General features: G+C 37.2%; 1 protein-coding gene and 1 long non-coding RNA gene across 3 annotated transcripts in view; one reads left to right on the top strand and one right to left on the bottom strand.

Annotated features, from left to right (window-relative positions):
• Positions 1-460: 460 nt before the first annotated feature.
• GPR26 (G protein-coupled receptor 26) overlaps positions 461-17,011 on the bottom strand; it is a 29,086-nt gene continuing 12,535 nt past the window's right edge. Inside the window, exons 3-4 of one of the 2 annotated variants that reach the window (XR_007357758.2) lie at positions 6,140-8,712; positions 461-1,783 (exon numbers count right to left, since the gene is read on the bottom strand). Coding sequence is in view for 1 of the 2 variants with exons in the window: in XM_048858698.2 (XP_048714655.1) it covers positions 8,481-8,712 (232 nt within the window). In the remaining variant the exon portion in view is untranslated. Of the gene's footprint in view, positions 8,713-17,011 lie in introns of both variants that reach the window. The other variant, XM_048858698.2, reaches the window with a different exon arrangement.
• Positions 13,370-17,011, top strand: part of LOC142072829 (uncharacterized) — a 38,257-nt gene continuing 34,615 nt past the window's right edge. Inside the window, exon 1 of the long non-coding RNA XR_012669418.1 lies at positions 13,370-13,458. This is a non-coding gene — a long non-coding RNA (uncharacterized LOC142072829). The remainder of the gene's footprint in view (positions 13,459-17,011) is intronic.

Consider the following 17,011-nt stretch of genomic DNA (forward strand, 5'->3'; position numbering starts at 1 on the left):
CTGCCCTAGTTCCCAGAGAGGATTCTGAATCATAGGTCCAAACCCAGTTGGAGCTGCAGGAGGTAATGCAGATGGGGAAATGGGAAATGTTATAACCTGGTGATCCAGTCAAGAGTGGGGTTTATTGCTGGACTTCACTCTGAGACAATTTCAGGTATAGGCCGGTCACTTGCAAGTGGCCAAAGATAGACTGAGGTACAGGTACGGCTTATCTCCTCAACTGTAACATGGTGGGAACCAACTGAAGTCACTGCAGGATTGAGGATTTGATTCCTAATTAGTACACCTGTGGTGCTCATAATGTATATCCTTATCACCGTGTACTTAGCACCAGCTACCTGTTAATAAAATGAGATCATTGAATATCATTGCAATCACATGAAAATAAACAATCTCCATCTTTCCAATAAGCAAGAGGCAGATTTTTTAAATGTAAACTTTTATATCAAAAATTGCTTGCACAAGTTCATTTAATAATAGAAGCACATTGTATAACAGAGTAACAATATCCATATATATTTTTCTGTATTAACAATTAACTCTAGATAATAAAAATATATTACAACATTTGATATGTATTCACAAAGCACAAGCCATTGTAAACAGAACAGACAGTACGGGCCTCTTGTTCAAAAATATGTAAGTAAGTTAATTACATTGGTCTTTAATCTTTTTTTTTTTTCTTAATTCAAGGTACTATTGTAACAGAGTTAGGATGTCTGTCAATCTGTCTACACAAATGATTCAGTACATCTGAAACATAAATAGGACAAAATGAAAAAAAGGAGTATATCATTTAGCCTACCAGGGAAATTGGTGTTCTTATGTACACAGCAGTCTTGTTCTGGTTTGTCGCTCGACATTTATAGTGATGTAAATTTCCTCAATGAAATTTAGAAATATTTTATTTATTTAGCTATTTTTCTGCATAAATAGTCCCTATAAACACACAGTATTATTGAAAAAAAAGGAGTTTAAAGAAGTCCAAATATAAATTTAAATGATATGGCACATTTTAATGCTGAAGAAGTCAACATATTCTACAGGTACAGTAGCTGTTAACTGTATTTCAGAACTAACTTACATCAAACTTGCTAGGTACCAGTAGACATGGAAATAATCATCTTTTATATTTATGGAAACATAAAGGCCCAGTCCTTCAAACCTTTAGTCAAGTGGCTGAATCTTATGCATCCAAGTAGTCCCACTGGGACTTACGTAAGGGTTTGTCTGATTGGTCCCATAATCATTGTTGATGATTGTTTGGCAAAAAGTCTAATCCTGAGGAAAAGTTTTTTTTACTGAACTGCATCTGGAAACATTGGCAATATGTTACATTCCTGTAAGAATTCAGAAGTGATTCACTGGTGACTGCCAAGTCTATGAGATTTTGTTTTCTAAAATGATCTTAAGAAAATAAAAACATAATGGAAAAAAATCTGATATTTAGAAAAATGCCCTGTATCTAAATAAAGGTAAATCAAGGCACCTTTTAGTTATATATTTCTCTTTTCCAAGGCAATTTGTGATACTGAATTTTCAAATATCTCCTCTGGGGAAGCCCCCTTTAGTATAGCAGCTCCATTTTCATACTTTCTGGTTAGAAGGTTTACTGGGATGAGCTTGGGGTTGGGAGTTAGCATACCTGGGTTCTGTTTTTGACACTGCCACTGATCTGCTGTGTAACCTTGGGCAAGTCACTTAATTTTGTTTTGTAACAAGTGACCATCCATTGCTCTGGATCCTTTCACAGTTTAACATCTCTGGGCCTCAGTTATCACATCTGCAAAGCAAGGATAATAATACTTTGTAAAAGGCTTTGAGATCTGAAGATAAGAAAGCTCTATAAAAACCTGATACAAAGACCATTGAAAGCAACAGGAGTCTTTTAATTGACTTCAATGGGCTTTGGATCAGGATCCATAAGAGCAAAGTAATTAAAGTAAATGGGACTATCTGTAGTGTAAACAGAATCAGGCCCTATGTTAGTATTCTTATTATTAGGGTTGTGTTTGCATTTTCATTGTAAAGCACTATTTTAGTTTTTCTCTAGGAATTCTGACTGGGCTGAAACCAAAGAAGTGGTTGGTGGTTTTCTAGTATTCATATTATTTTTAAAAATACTGGATATTTTTTAAGCTCTAGGTATACAAATAACTGGAAGATAGTTTTCCAGCATTTAACAATAATTACCACATTAGAATTTTTTTCAAATACAGCTTTTGTAGAGCATTAGTCAATTATGTGGACTTGTGCCTTTTGGGTACATTGAAACCATGTGCGATAACACTTCTTAAACAAAGTTTCATATTTTTACTACACAGAATTACTGCACATGCATGGTGTAGTACACATGATATATTACTAACCATGTATTCGCTTTTCAATACACACATTCTTGACAGTGCAATTAGTCTATCCAGCCAATCATCTTCATTATAAATATAGATATATACGATAAACCATAACAACCATTAGCAGTTTGTTAAATCAATATGCCTCATTTAGAAAAAGTAAACCCTAAATACATATTTACATGATACACAGCAATGACTTTGGAGGCCAGTAGTAGACATTTTGTACAGACCTTAACAGCTCTTCCTATCATGTGAACTCTTATACATCTCCTTGAGGGACATCTTTCTTTTTTTAGCAGTAGATTTTAATAAAAAGTTCACACACAAGGACTAAAAATATCATCAGTGGCCTGACATAAACCATAAAAAGTAATTTAAAAAAGAATTAAGGCTAACACTTTATCCTTAGCTCACTCCTATGGGTCTGAGTATTGGAGAGATTGCTAAAGATGTAGGCCCTGATTCTACAAACACTTAAGCACATGGCTAGTCCCTATTAAAATACATGCAGAAGTATTTGAAAAATCAGGGCCTTACTTGAGCTTTTGTATTGTATTACATGCTCAGTAATAGCGATGTTAGGGTGACTTAGATGGAGTCTCTGGCTTTTTTAAAAAAGTTTTGTTCGATTATCTGAATTTAATGTTGGCTGAGGATTCCAGTGCTGAGTGGGCAGCAAACAACCTCCAAGACGTTGTGTTCAATACACGCACTATGCAAGTTGAAATTGTATAGGACTGGATATTCAAAACCTTGGATGCTTGTCATGTTTAAAACTTGAGTAGAAAATTAGTGGGAGGCGAACAACAAGAGTTTGGAGGTTAAGTTTTAGATAAACGTTTGGCTGTTTAATCAGACTGTCCAAGCCACTTGGGTTTACAGAATTAGTCTGAAAATCTCTGGAGAACAGATTCTCACAAGACCAAAATGTTTCTGATCCTCAAAAGAGGGCTTGGTTTGGCCTGTGAGAATAGTTTTGGTGGAAACTTGAACTCACCTGAAAACATGGACCACTTGGGTCCTCCCAAACTCCCTTTATATAAATATTCTATGGACTTGAATCAATACTGTTTACAGACCCTGTGTCCTCTCCATGTGCTCTGCATTAGATGGATATTCAGGTCAGAACCTCCTACATTTACTGTTAGACAATCTTTTGAGGGTTGAGGAGTGGGTTGTGAATGACCTCTTCCAGGTTTCAATAGGGAGACAAGGTGACACTGTCCTACTGCAGATAGTGGGAGCACTGCCAGGAAGGATCACTTTCAGAGAACTTTTTTGAATATCTAGTTCCAAAAAAGTTGGGAACTGCAGCCTCTCATAACAGGTCTCATCCGGGACCACTGAAATTAGAGGAACCTTTCTCATTTTACTCAGTGGGCCCAGAAACAGACCCTACATACTTAGGGCCAGATTTTTTTAAAGTATTTAGACCTTAAAGATGCAGATAGATACCTAGTGGGATTTTCAAAAGAACCTAGATACTTATGAATGGAAGTTAGGTGCCTAGACACTTCTGGAAATCCCACTATGTGTCTATCTGAATCTTTCAGCACCTAAACACCTTTAAAAATCTGTCCACAAGAAATTTTATGGTTGGGTTAAATAATATCTAACCAATCATAAATAGGGCCAGATCCTTACCTGATATAAATCAGCATAGCACTATGGAAATGAATAAAAATATGATGATGTTATGCCAGCTGAAGATCTGGCCTTTTTATTCACTGGAATGGTCAGTATCAATCTCTTATTTTTTTTCGCATTATTAACCCAAATACACCCATTTAAATGCTATAAGTGTCCGTCAAAGGACAATGAACATAAAAGAAGCTCATGCTTTTAAAAGCATATTGGGCTAAATTTTCATAAATAGCCACCCAAGTTCTGTCTGCAAAACACAGAGTTGCACATGGGAAGATCGGTAATTGGACATGCATGGGGAAAATGGATATAGAATATGGAATTGTGAATTTAAAAAGCAAACTGCATATTGTACAGGCAGTTATGCAACTTTTGTAGATGCAATACAAGGTTTACTGAGCACATTTTATGCACACTTTTAAAAAAAAATATTCAAATAGTTTAAAATAATAACTGTACATAAAACATACATACACAGTTGCGCTTCCGACAGGAAGACTGCAATTCCTCTTCATGGTGAGAGACAAAGCATTGTGCATTCCATTTGCCATCATTATTCTAACTCACTGGAGTGAAAGTTTCATATAGTGTATGTGATAATAGACACATAGTAACTTGCATGTACATTCATCACTTAGGCACATATTTTAGAAAACTTTGCCCATTGCCTATAAGAATTCAGCTTAATATCTAGCACTTAATGAGCCACTGAATCATATTTCTAGCATCCTATAAAATATCAGCAAAATGTTCAGATATTACTTTTATTTTGTATATTGAATCAGTTTATTGAGCACCAGCATTTACAGCTCTAGCTTGTCTCCTATGCTAGAAATATGGTAATGTGTCAGATATCTGTATCAAGTTTAAAAAATGCAAGTATGAGGAAATTAAATTTGCTTCTCTTATAAGGTTAATTGTAGAAGAAAGGCACCATGAAAGAAAGATAAATTGCTACACAACATAGAGGGGGAGAGATTTATTGCTCATGATGACACATGAATCAACCAAGGACTGAGTGTGACAGTTGTAATGAAATAAACCTGTCTATATTCTTCTCCATCTTTTACTAGCCACCTTAATAGTTCTAGTAAAAGTTGGCTTGGAAGTCATCTCACTCTTTTTGAATGATTGCTCTTTTTAAAAAGTCAATCTCTATGGGGACAGTATTGAATATTTAACCAGTCCTATGGTGGTTCTGCATGCAAACCTCCTATTGACTTCAATAGCAGTCCCATGCACAGACTGACAACAGGAACAGGCCTTAAGACAGCGAGTTGCAATTTGCTTAAACAAATGTGATCACTATGGGACATACAATTATCTATATTATGCCCTTTACAATTTTTAAACTGACTATCAGCCGTTAGTCATTCTCCCCAACTCTTGTCAGAAATACAATCAGGCCATTAAAATATGTCCTTAAGAAACAAATATTGGACAGGATGTTTCTACTTATTGCACCTGAGAAAATCATGTTAAGCCCGATAAATCAAATTATTAAGATGAGGTAGACAATTTAATTTGGGGGGAAGGGGCTAAACTTGGGGTATTGGATCAGAGGAAATTTATTTAAATTCCCTAACTTTTTATGTAGTTATACAATTGATTTGACTACTATTAATAGTTAACATGAGAATATTTATTTACAGTGTAGCTATCAATCTCTCTTGTTTAATATTTCATTTTTAAAGTATGTGAATGTTTGTTTATGTACACTTCACTATAGAAGAGAGATCTTTATAGAGCAATGGCTAAATTCACCATGGTTCTATGCAGGCAAATACCCACATGGATACCTGGGGCCTGATCCAAGGTCAATTGGAATTAGTGAAAAGATTCCCATTGACTTCAATGGGCTTTGGATCAGGCTTTTGCTAAAGCCTCAACAATAGACATTCTCCCAAGGTGCAGGAGGTTGAAGAGAGCAGCTACAACCTCCCTTGTCTGGGTGGGACAGCTGTAAGGGACCAGTGTTTCCAAAAAGTGGACAAAGCTGCTTGGTAAATGTGCATGGCCATACCACCTGGGACAATACCTTTATTTAGCCTATGAGCCTCTGCTAATGGAGCCCACAGATAGGAATAAAGTTCCCCTCACATAGCAGAAATATAAGGGAGAGCAGTACCATTGCCTACCTTACTCCAAGAATGAATTTGAGCCCTCCAGTGCAGAGGGCTTCATCAGCTCAATATGGCCCTCAGTTTCATATTTATCTGCAGAATAGGAACAGAGCAAAACAATTTCAATCTCATCAAGGACTTCAACCCTTATTGGAAGATGCCAATTGTAGAGAGACGTCAATCATATGAATGAAGGTATCTCACTATATTCATTCAATTCCAGGTGTACTCTGGGCACAAATCTGCAGTCATACCATCACCAAAACAGTCAGCTGGTTTTGTGGAGCAGACTATCCAAATCTATTCCTTGACAATTAATTTTTGTTGTGACGTAATTATGCCTTTCTATTAAGTTCCTGGAATGTAAATCACTTTCTGGCGATAAGTGTGCAGATCTGAGGCAGAATTTTGTCTCTTTATCAGAAAAATTGACTACAATCCACCAAGAAGCATTATCTCAATATCAAAACACTTTGGTTACTGGCACAAAGAGTGAGTTTATAAAAATCTTGTTGATATATTTAACAAACATATATACCATGTTAGGTTTTTGAAACCAACTGTGCTTGACTTAAAATTAATCTTGTATCATAATGAGGACATCATGTGCTACCAATTAACTTTAAAATTACAGCAACAAAAATGAGGATTGATTGATTATTGTTCTCATTTTTGTTTTTTACACGTCAGTTAACTGGCAAAACATTTGGAATGTACAGAAATAATCTTATGCCACCTTGATTTTCGTTGAATCAAAAGGACAATTGCTGATAAGCTGATAAGATTCAAAATGATCAATGAATATAATTCTGAATGAATGGCTGGATGATGGTTTCAGGGTCAGATATGTATGTGTCATTTAATTATGAAGTCATCTACTGACTGTTATAATTAAAGGATAAAGTCAACTGAATAATACTAAGAAAACAGAATTGTGTTGCCCTGAATTCTAAGATTCTTATGCTAAGTACTGAACCAAATGTAACATACAGAATGAAGTCCCCATAGAAATATTGTACACAGGATTGTCTTAATTTTGTCTGAATGTTTTGCCAGTTTGTATATCTGCATTAACAGCTGACTGAATTGAAAATGCAGTGATTTTTAATGACAGAGCTGTTCTTTAATAAAAGACTGAGAAGAAACCATACCTCTAAAAGAGAAATGGGATTAGCTTCAAATCTGGGTTCAGACTGAAGTCTGCAGATTGAATCCAGCTCTATAAGGGGCTAAATCTAATACCCAGAAATTTGGGAAGTTCAAATCTTGATCCAGAGTTTGGACCACAAATTTAGGAGAATTTGGATCCATGATTTTTGGCCAAATCCATTTCAGCTTTGGGCCTATCTCTACTTCAAACCACCTCCTACTTCTCCCCAAAAACAACTAACCATCAAAACCATAACAATTTAAAGCTTTTCATGATTAATAAAGTTTCAGTGAAGAAAATAATTAGACACTCTAAAAACTTTCTGGGAAATGAGTCCAGTCCTGCAGTCATTGGGTAAAATCCTTCCCTATCCCTATACAGTTCAGACACGTAGGAAAGGGAGTTGGGGGAAAGGGACATAAGTACCCTGACCTCTTATCCCTGTATACCCTTTGGAAAAGTCCTCTAGAATTTCTTGGGAAGGAAACCAAGAAGGTTCTATAGAAATTACTCTGAGAACCTACAGGATTTAATAAGGAAAGATGGCCTTAACTGAGCCATCCTCTAGCTCTCTATAGAAGACATCATTCTCTATTCAGTTCTACAGGATAGTTCAAAAAAGCATATAGAAAAAGGACCTCAGATACTACAGCAAAGGGGCCATATAAGTATATAGGTAAACAGACAGATAATTTTCTATTAAGCTTTAACAAGATTTTCAATAGGGACCTACTCAAGCAGCCAGGTTAGCATCATTCTCTAGTTCTAGCAAGGGGGATCGGGTGGAGCATCATATAGAGCCAGCAACATGTGCAAGCCAGGGATGCACACTGCAGCTTTTTAGAGTCATTTTAAAATGGACCCTGCAGCGTTTTGCTCCTGCCACTTCTATGGCTCCCTCAGATAAGGATAGGGTTTGACCCATTATGGATGCATCACCCTGCATTGAAGTCGATGGGATATTTGTGTTTGGAGAGCCGGCAGGTTCAGGTATCAATTACAACACTTCATGTCAAAAGAAGGACATGTGAAGCAGCCAGCTTCACTCTGAAAGTTGTTACATGGGCTGCTGATGAGGTGCAAGTTAGACTGTGAGCTTCAGTGAATAACGTTCATGACCATTGCTAGTTAATGATAGCTACATGTTACTCCCCCACAACCCCCTTGTATTCTTCCATCTTTCGTGGAGATTCTGTGCCAGCTTCCTCATTCAGTCATTTGCAATATATTCTGATTGTGCGATTCGCTTGTGAGAGCTGAGGAATTTATGGAGCTTCTTTTAAGAATCTTGTTTATTATGTCCTTCCATGTCTTCTTGTACTGGTGTCGTAATAAAGAGTACACAAAAGGGTCTGAAACAGCTTTGCTGTAAGCCAAGCACTTGGAAATGACTCCCCAGTGAGAACTGATGGGGACTACAGATGATAATTCTACCAGTCTGCCAAGAAACAGGGAAAAGTGTTACTGAGAGAGAGACATAACAGTACAGATGGAAACAGAGCAAACTGCTAGTGGTACACAAGTTGGATCAGGGAGGGGAATTTTCTTTGTATTGTTCAGTTCTTAACAGAGCAAGGGACTACAATTTCAACATAGTCCATTGATTCTACATACAGCTGCCTTTATTATAAATGGAAGTTACATGCCTACCTTCGTGTGCAGGTTATCAGAGGACTATAACTGGATGGACCAGTTCTGTGCACAACAAAACAAACCCACACAGACCAAGTACCAGTTGTACTGGTTTTTATGTGGTGGTTCTTTATTGTGAAAACCACATTCTACACACAAACCATATATAGCTGCCTTCTTGGGATCTTGAAGTTACTGAATGATAGCATCAAGAACGGAAAAAAGTATGAGCCCACCTCCCCAAGATCTTTAAACTAAATGCAGAGGCCAAATTCTCATGTTTTACTCAGTCCTTTCTCGGATAAGCCTGCATTTAGTGTAGTCTGAAATCCTGAGGAATCATCTCTGGATCTGACCTGAGCAGATATGTTCACTATATTGGGCCACATACAGCCAGCTGTAAGTAAATGCATTCCACTGGCTTCAATGCAGTTGCATCCACTTGGAGCAAGGCTATGTTTACTGTTCAAGCTTGATTTTTGGAAATATTGATATGAACATGACTTTACTTGTATGAGCTCTCCCATCTGGTAACAAAGCAAAAAGAAAACAAAGAAGGTTGATTTAGAGCAGGTCCCATTCAGCGTGGGTCTCAGACTGAGGATTTAGGGACCTCACACAAGTCTTACGATACATACCAGATATTCAACAATTATTCTTTGACTTGCTAGGCCATATCCTATCTGTATGCCCATCCTGAGAAGGTGTAATGCTTTCTTTGATCTCTACTGGGATGCTTATCCCTATAAGGTCTTGGTCTAGTAAAGAAAAGCATGAATTTACACTTGACTTTTTTTCAGAAATTATTTTGAATAGTGGTGTATCATCAGGTTCATGTTTATTATTGGTTTTGCTTAGTCACAAATTAATTAATTAAATGAATACAGTCTTCACTGAAAATTTCCTATTAAATATCATGCTATTATCACACAATCACTTGTGCACAACAAATTAATCTCAACTATTACAAGAACCATTTTCCAAATTGTATAAAATAATTTTCTAAATATTGTCCTAAACCTTTTTTAGTGTGCTCGAGTCCAACACCGAGAGGAGTGCCATTGCTCAGGCTAATGGATTGCATGTGTAGAATACTAGCCATACGTCTACACTGCAAAACAAAAACAACCTACCCCCAAACACAAAGAACTACTGCAGTGAATCTGAGCCCAGCTAAACTAACTGGGGCTTGAACTATGGGTCTAAAAATATCAGTGTATAGGTTCCTGCTCAGGCTGAAGCCCAGACTCTGAGACCCTCCCCGCTCGATGGGTGTCAGGACCTAGGCTCCAGCCCGAGTGGGAACGTTTACCCTGCTATATTTAGTTCTGTAGTGCAAGCCTCATGAACCTGAGTCAGTTGACCCAGGCTCTGAAACTTGCTGCTGCAGGGTTTGTTTTTGCAGTGTAGATGTATCCTAAATCTTGAAGGATGGTAGTTCCTGTAATGTTCTTGATAACTTTTGTATATTAGACATTTTGGAAATCTTCCTGTTGTCACAGAGGAACCATATATCTCTTCCTGTTCTTCTGGAGCAACTCTTGAGCAGCCTGGCTAATGACCCTAGATGGTAGCAAGTATCATGAGTGTTATCTATCTGGCTCTAAAATAATCGATGACCCATCCAATTTCTATTAAATCTAATGGAAAGATTCCAATTGTCTTCATTCAACATTTGATCTGTCTCTAAGAAAAGGGGGCAATGTAGGAAAATTCATCACTGAGAGATCATCTGGAGGCTAATATTAGAGAGATGTTCTGAATTACTAAATAGTCATTTAATGGAAAAAAATACACATTTGCAATATAGCAATGTGAATTTTTCAAAGCAGCAGGAAAAAAGAATTTCTCAGCTAAGTTACTTCAGTTTGTGCTGATTCAAATACAGATACTTCATTTTGTGATATTTCAGGCAATGTGACAAAGACAATATTGACTATAGTGCAAGCTTTTCTCTTGCAATGTCTTTGAGAAGCACTGAAGGGCCGTTCTGCTCAATATGTGTCCAAAATTGTTGAAAAACAATTGATTTTTCCAGAACAGTGTTTCAAAAGATGCATGTCCTGCTATGTGAGAATAAAATGCCCTGATTTGTACTGGGAAATTAAATCTTTGCTGAAAGTTTTCAGCAGCAGGTGCCCCTGAACATGTACAGCAAATGGGTTTATTGCTAGTGTTCCTGCAGGGGAAAAAATGTCAGTACCGTTTCAGAGAGCGTGACTGAGGCGCAGTTTATGAAGCAATATTAAAAGTAGCTTTGTCTGACTCAATCATCTTACAAATGTGTATGTCTTCTCCCTTGATTTATTAGTCTTTTGCTTAATTCCTCCCTGAATCATGCTTTTTGAAGGAGAATTGAGAAGTGGCATGGGCCAAAGTTTACAGCACTGCACTGGGACTGAGGAGACCTCGGTTCCTTAACTTGCTCCGCAACGAGCCTTGGGCAAGTCACGTCACCTCTCTGTGTTTCTCTTTCCCTTCCCACCCTTTGTTTGTCCTGTCTACTTACATTGTAAACTCTTTGGCTCAGGAGCTGTCTCTTACTATGCCCTGGTCTACACTACAAAATCCACACCCCAGAGCGATGTAATTATAGTGACCTAATCCCTGCTGTAGACAGTGCTGTGCTGATGGGAGAGCTTCTCCCATTGGCATAGCTACCTCCTCTCAGGGAGGAGGAGTACCTATGCCGTTGGGAGAAGCTCCAGGTAGGCGTCTTCACTAAGCAAGACAGAGGCACCATTGCAATGCTGTAAGTGTCGACAAGCCCTATTTGTTTGTACAGCACCTAGCTCAGAATCATAGAAATGTGGGGCTTGAAGGGACATTGAGAGGTCACCTCTGTGCTTAGGCAGGACCGAGCATACCTAGACTATCCCTGACAACCGTTCAACCTGTTCTTAAAAACCTCCAATGAAAGGGATTCCACAATGTCCCTAGGAAGCCTAACTGCAAACCTAACAGAGCTTAATGACCCTTATAGAAAGATTTTTCTAATATCTAACCTAAACCTTCCTTGCTGTAGACTAAGCCCATTACTACTTCTCCTACCTCCAGTGGACATGGAGAACAACTGACCATTGGCCTCTTTATAACAGCCCTTAATGTATTTGAAGACTGTTATCTGGTCCCCTCTCAGTCTTCTTTCCACAGTGCTAAACTTGCCCAGGTTTTTTAACTTTTACTCATAGGTCAGGTTTTCTAAACCTTTTTTCATGTTTGTTGCTCTCCTCTGAATTCTCTCCAATTTATCCACACCTTTACAAAAGACTGGTGCTCAGAATTGAAACTAGTTCTTCACCTGAGGCCTTGCAGTGCCAAGTAGAGCAGGGCAATTACCTTCTATGTCTTACATGTGACATTCCTGCTAATACATCCGAGAATAGTAGCTTTTTTCGCAACTGCATCACATTGTTGACTCATATTCAATTTACTTTCCACTATACCCCCTAGATCCTTTTTGGAAGTGCTAGCATCTAGCCAGATATCTCCCATTTTGGAGTTGTGTATTTGACTTTTCTTTCCTAAGTACAGTACTTTGCATTTGTCTTTATTGAATTTCATCTGTTGATTTCAGACCAATTCTCCAATTTGTCAAAGTCATTTTGAGGCTGTATAATGGAGCCACGATCTCAGTTGGGGCCTGTAGACATTACTGTAATGTAGATATAAATGAAGATAGTTCTATGTCTTTTACACTAGCATTTAAATAGTATTTTGTATGGGGGGGGTGTTTGTTTATATAAATGGTAAAGTTTCTTAGTGTGATCTTAGATGTGGCAGGAACAGTGAAAGAAAGGGAATGAAGGAGTGACACAGCAGAAAGGTGGACCCCATGATAGAAATTCAGGTAACCATAGCAGGTCATCTTGAATTCAAGTGAAATGTTCCCAAAATCATATAGCTGTACTCTCCAACATGCCAGTTTTCATATTTTTTATTTGCTGTGAAAACCACTTTTGCTCTCATAGTTTCCCAGTCAATATCATGATGATAAACCTTTCATAAACCACAGGGGGACTTTTCATTTTAAATTCAGTTGACAAACATGCCTTCAATGTCTGCGCATTGCACAGTGTAATTACTTGCACTCTGTGAGCTGTTACTGTCACCTGTTGCCAATACCATGAATGTTTAGATGTATATGAACTAAGACTTAAATTAAATTAAATTAAATGGAATCATTGTCCATGGACAGCAAGTGAAGACAATGTTTGGCTATTGAGTTTAAACCAAAAAGTGCTGTGCTGTAGATTAGTTTCCCTTTCAAATAATTGCATATTGGCTATTGCATAACTGTCAGGTTTCAAATGGGTTTTTTTTTCCATCACACATAACCAGGACCCCTTCATGTTGAAGATTCCCATTAACAAAATTCTGTTCAGGTTCTCTAATCTTTTCTTCATATAGCCATTCTAAAATTGTTTGGTAACAGGCTGTATACTTCTTTCTCAGACAAAGGAAGTGCACTAAAATGTGGACAGAAGTCAAGAGATCATATAGGAGAAGAATGAATCATTCAAACTCTGGTAACTACAGAACACTTTACTGGGTAAGACATTTCATATTCTGATAGAGTTTGATGGAACTTCATTAAATTCAGCGGATGCCTTCAATAACCAAGATGTGAACTTTGTGGTTGACCCTGTGTCAATCAATTCCATGAATTATAATCAATCTTCCCTAAATGCACATCAAGTAGACAGCTGGAGGAAGCAATCCAAGATTCTCTGTTTTTTTTCCTTCAATGATTGAGTCCTATTAGAAATCCCTCACTTTTATCAACAGAATTTTTAGTAGTTTATTAAATTATATTTAAGTGTCCTTGAAACTTACAATTTGCATAATACATAGCACATTATTTTTGACAACTATACATATATATATTTCTATGCCTGTGGTTTTATTACAGATTTAACATATGTAATAAAATCCCAGGCATAGAAATGTACACAGAGCCCAATGCTGAATGTTGGACAATGCACAGATAATTCCATGATGGATATTCAAGGCATATTGTATTTGTCATCATCTTTGAAGGAAGATTTTGTTTCCTATTGATGAGGGACATTCTATGCATCCAGTTTCAATTTTCATGACACATTAGAGCCCCAAAGTGACATTTTCAGTGAAGTAGCATTAATATTTTAGTGCCATCTGTAAATTAAATTCCACAGCATCATCTACATAATTTCAAATGCCTTAATGCTGTAAAGCTGTATTTCTTGTAATATTTTGTTAATATTTTAGAATTTTATAATTATTAGAAAGGATGTCATGTAGATAATAAACCTTTTAACTTCACATCCAGTAAACAGGAGCGAATGTTTGTTTAGTTTGAGAATTAAGACATTAATCTCTTAGGCACTCTAATGAAACCCCTTTGTATTAAAGTCAAGTCAGTGCATGCCTCTGTGTCTAAACATTTGTTGTAGTGAAAGCTTTTACTGCAAACACACTAAAGAAGCTTAGACAGTGATGTAGTTCCAACATACTTGTTTTTCAGTGCTGTAATTTGAGAACAGTAATAGGAAAAACACAGTATAGAACAGATAGTCTCAAACATTTTATCATTAAACAGTGAGACAAAACAGACATTTTCTGGGTCTTAGATGATCATATCAGAACAAATCCATTCATTTTCCAGAAATTTGGTTAAGACTTTCTCCAGTGTATTACCTCCATTTAGCCTGAATTCTTATTGTTTTAGTATACATCGAAGTACTAAAGGGCCAATTTCTGCCCTCAAGATATTTGCACACAACGCCCATTGACATCAGAATTTGACCTGAATAGTTTCTGATTAAATATATTGTACTGCTGAGATCTTTATTTTCAAGGCTTTATCAGAGAGTTTTGGTGCTACATGTTGATTTCTGTGTTAATTGTTGTAAAGCAGCTCTGGGCACACAGCTCTTCACCTTATTGTTTGGTAAAATGGGGGTCTGTTAACATGATAGGTTTCAGAGTAACAGCCATATTAGTCTGTATTCGCAAAAAGAAAAGGAGGACTTGTGGCACCTTAGAGACTAACCAATTTATTTGAGCATGAGCTTTCGTGAGCTACAGCTCACTTAATGCATCCGATGAAGTGAGCTGTAGCTCACGAAAGCTCATGCTCAAATAAATTGGTTAGTCTCTAAGGTGCCACAAGTCCTCCTTTTCTGTTAGCATGATGACCTCCTTTTGATAAAGTGCTGTTTTAATAGCCACTGCACTGGATAACCTCCAAAAGCATGAAAATGACTGCTTCTCAGTGATTGTGAGCAGTCTTATTAATAGTCAGTCTTGCTTCTTCACTGTGTGCATGTATCATGACCTGCCATATTCTGCAAGGAATCAGAGTGACATGTGAATTCCTATAACCTGACCTGTGAGCCCCAGAAGCCATTGTCATATCTCCACTTCACATCAACTAAGGCTTTTAACTGAGACTAGAAGGCTATTTTTTTCAAAACTGGCCACCCAAAATTGGTTATAAAAATCACGTACTTATATGCACAAACTAGCAAGTGGGAACCCCTCATGGGAATTCTGTACCCAACTACTCATTTGTACAAACAGGATTTTGTGTGCAAAGATCAGATAAGCAGGTCTGAAAAATGTGGCATTGTTTGTTTGTCAAATGTTTCATGATGACATAAGCGAATTCTTACCTTTTTTGTTTAAAATTTGAGAATTCATTTGTTAGGGCTAGTTTTTGCTGATATTGTGGGATAATTCATTAATTTGGGGCCTGAGTATGGACACAGAATTTACTCACATGAGTAAATGTTGAATATTATGTAATAATATGAAGGGCCTAGAGTCTGCAATAGGTGCCAAAAAAATTGAAATAAAAATATTTTTATTTTCCTATTTAAAAGCTACATACAGAAAATAAAGGGATGTGTGAGAATGTTTTCTCACTAATTTTATTTTAATGGGCATCAGGTTTAATATAAACAAGGGGAAGTACTTTTTCCACACAATGGCAAATTAAACTGTGGAGCTCATTGCCACGGGATGTTGATGGCCAAAAGGTATAACTGGGTTCAGTGAGGAAAGAGATAGAGGATGGTACAGCTAGATGTCTAAATATAAAGATATATGGAACGGAAGCATAAACTAGCAGCATTACTGCAAATCAAAGTATATTAGCATATAAATTAGAAAGGTACAGCTATCATATTATTACATTAGTAACTCTAAAAATACGGACCAAAGTCATTCAGAAATAAGGAGTATGGGTACATGTCAGTGACTGGAGCTAACAAGGTTTGTTATAAATTAAAGGGGCTTATTCTTAATAAGGATTTAATCACATGTTTCTACTTCAGAGCTAAAAACAAACAGGTGCCTCCAGTACTTGTTTGAATCACTGAAAGTGCTGGTTTTTAACCCCAGTTAGATAAGCTTTTACCTGGCTAAACCAAAAAGTTACTTTGAGATCACCTTATTCTAAACCCAGATTAATCATCACGCCTCATGATTTACAGTTTTGTGGCCTCAATTCAGCAATGCATTAACCCACATGCTCCATCCCTACACAGCATAGCAGGTAAGCACATATGTAATTGAAGCATGTGGTTAACTGATTTGCTGAATTAGGAACAGATTGATGAAAGAGGGCCTGAGTGATTAACTTTCTCTTTCCCTGCATACCTTATATTCACTCTTTGCTTAGAAAAATGACTAGGCGCTCAAGCCTGACAAGTGTTGAGAACTTTGTTCCCAATCCAGGAAAACACTTGGATATCTGCCTCACTTTGAGCACTCAATAGACCCATTGACTTCAACAGGATTACTCACATGCTTAAAGTTAAGCATGTACCTAATGTGCTTTGCTGGATTTAGGACAGACTGCTCAGCACCTTGCAAGACTGAGCCATAAGCCACTATGGAGAAGAACCTTAAAAATCACCATTCGTCCTTAAGTGCAAAGCTTTAGTGTAAAATGAAGTTAGCCTCTTGAAATCAGACAAATACTCTAGCGCTGACATTGTAAAGCATGAGACTGAAGACTAAGTGGTTGTAATAATCTAAAAAGTGTCAGAATGTGTTACCTAGAAGATCTTATTACTGTTATTAAGTGGAATTTATCAATAAATACAGTCACATTCTGT

This window comes from Caretta caretta, chromosome 7 (assembly GCF_965140235.1).
Source record: "Caretta caretta isolate rCarCar2 chromosome 7, rCarCar1.hap1, whole genome shotgun sequence".
Lineage (NCBI taxonomy): Eukaryota > Metazoa > Chordata > Testudines > Cheloniidae > Caretta > Caretta caretta.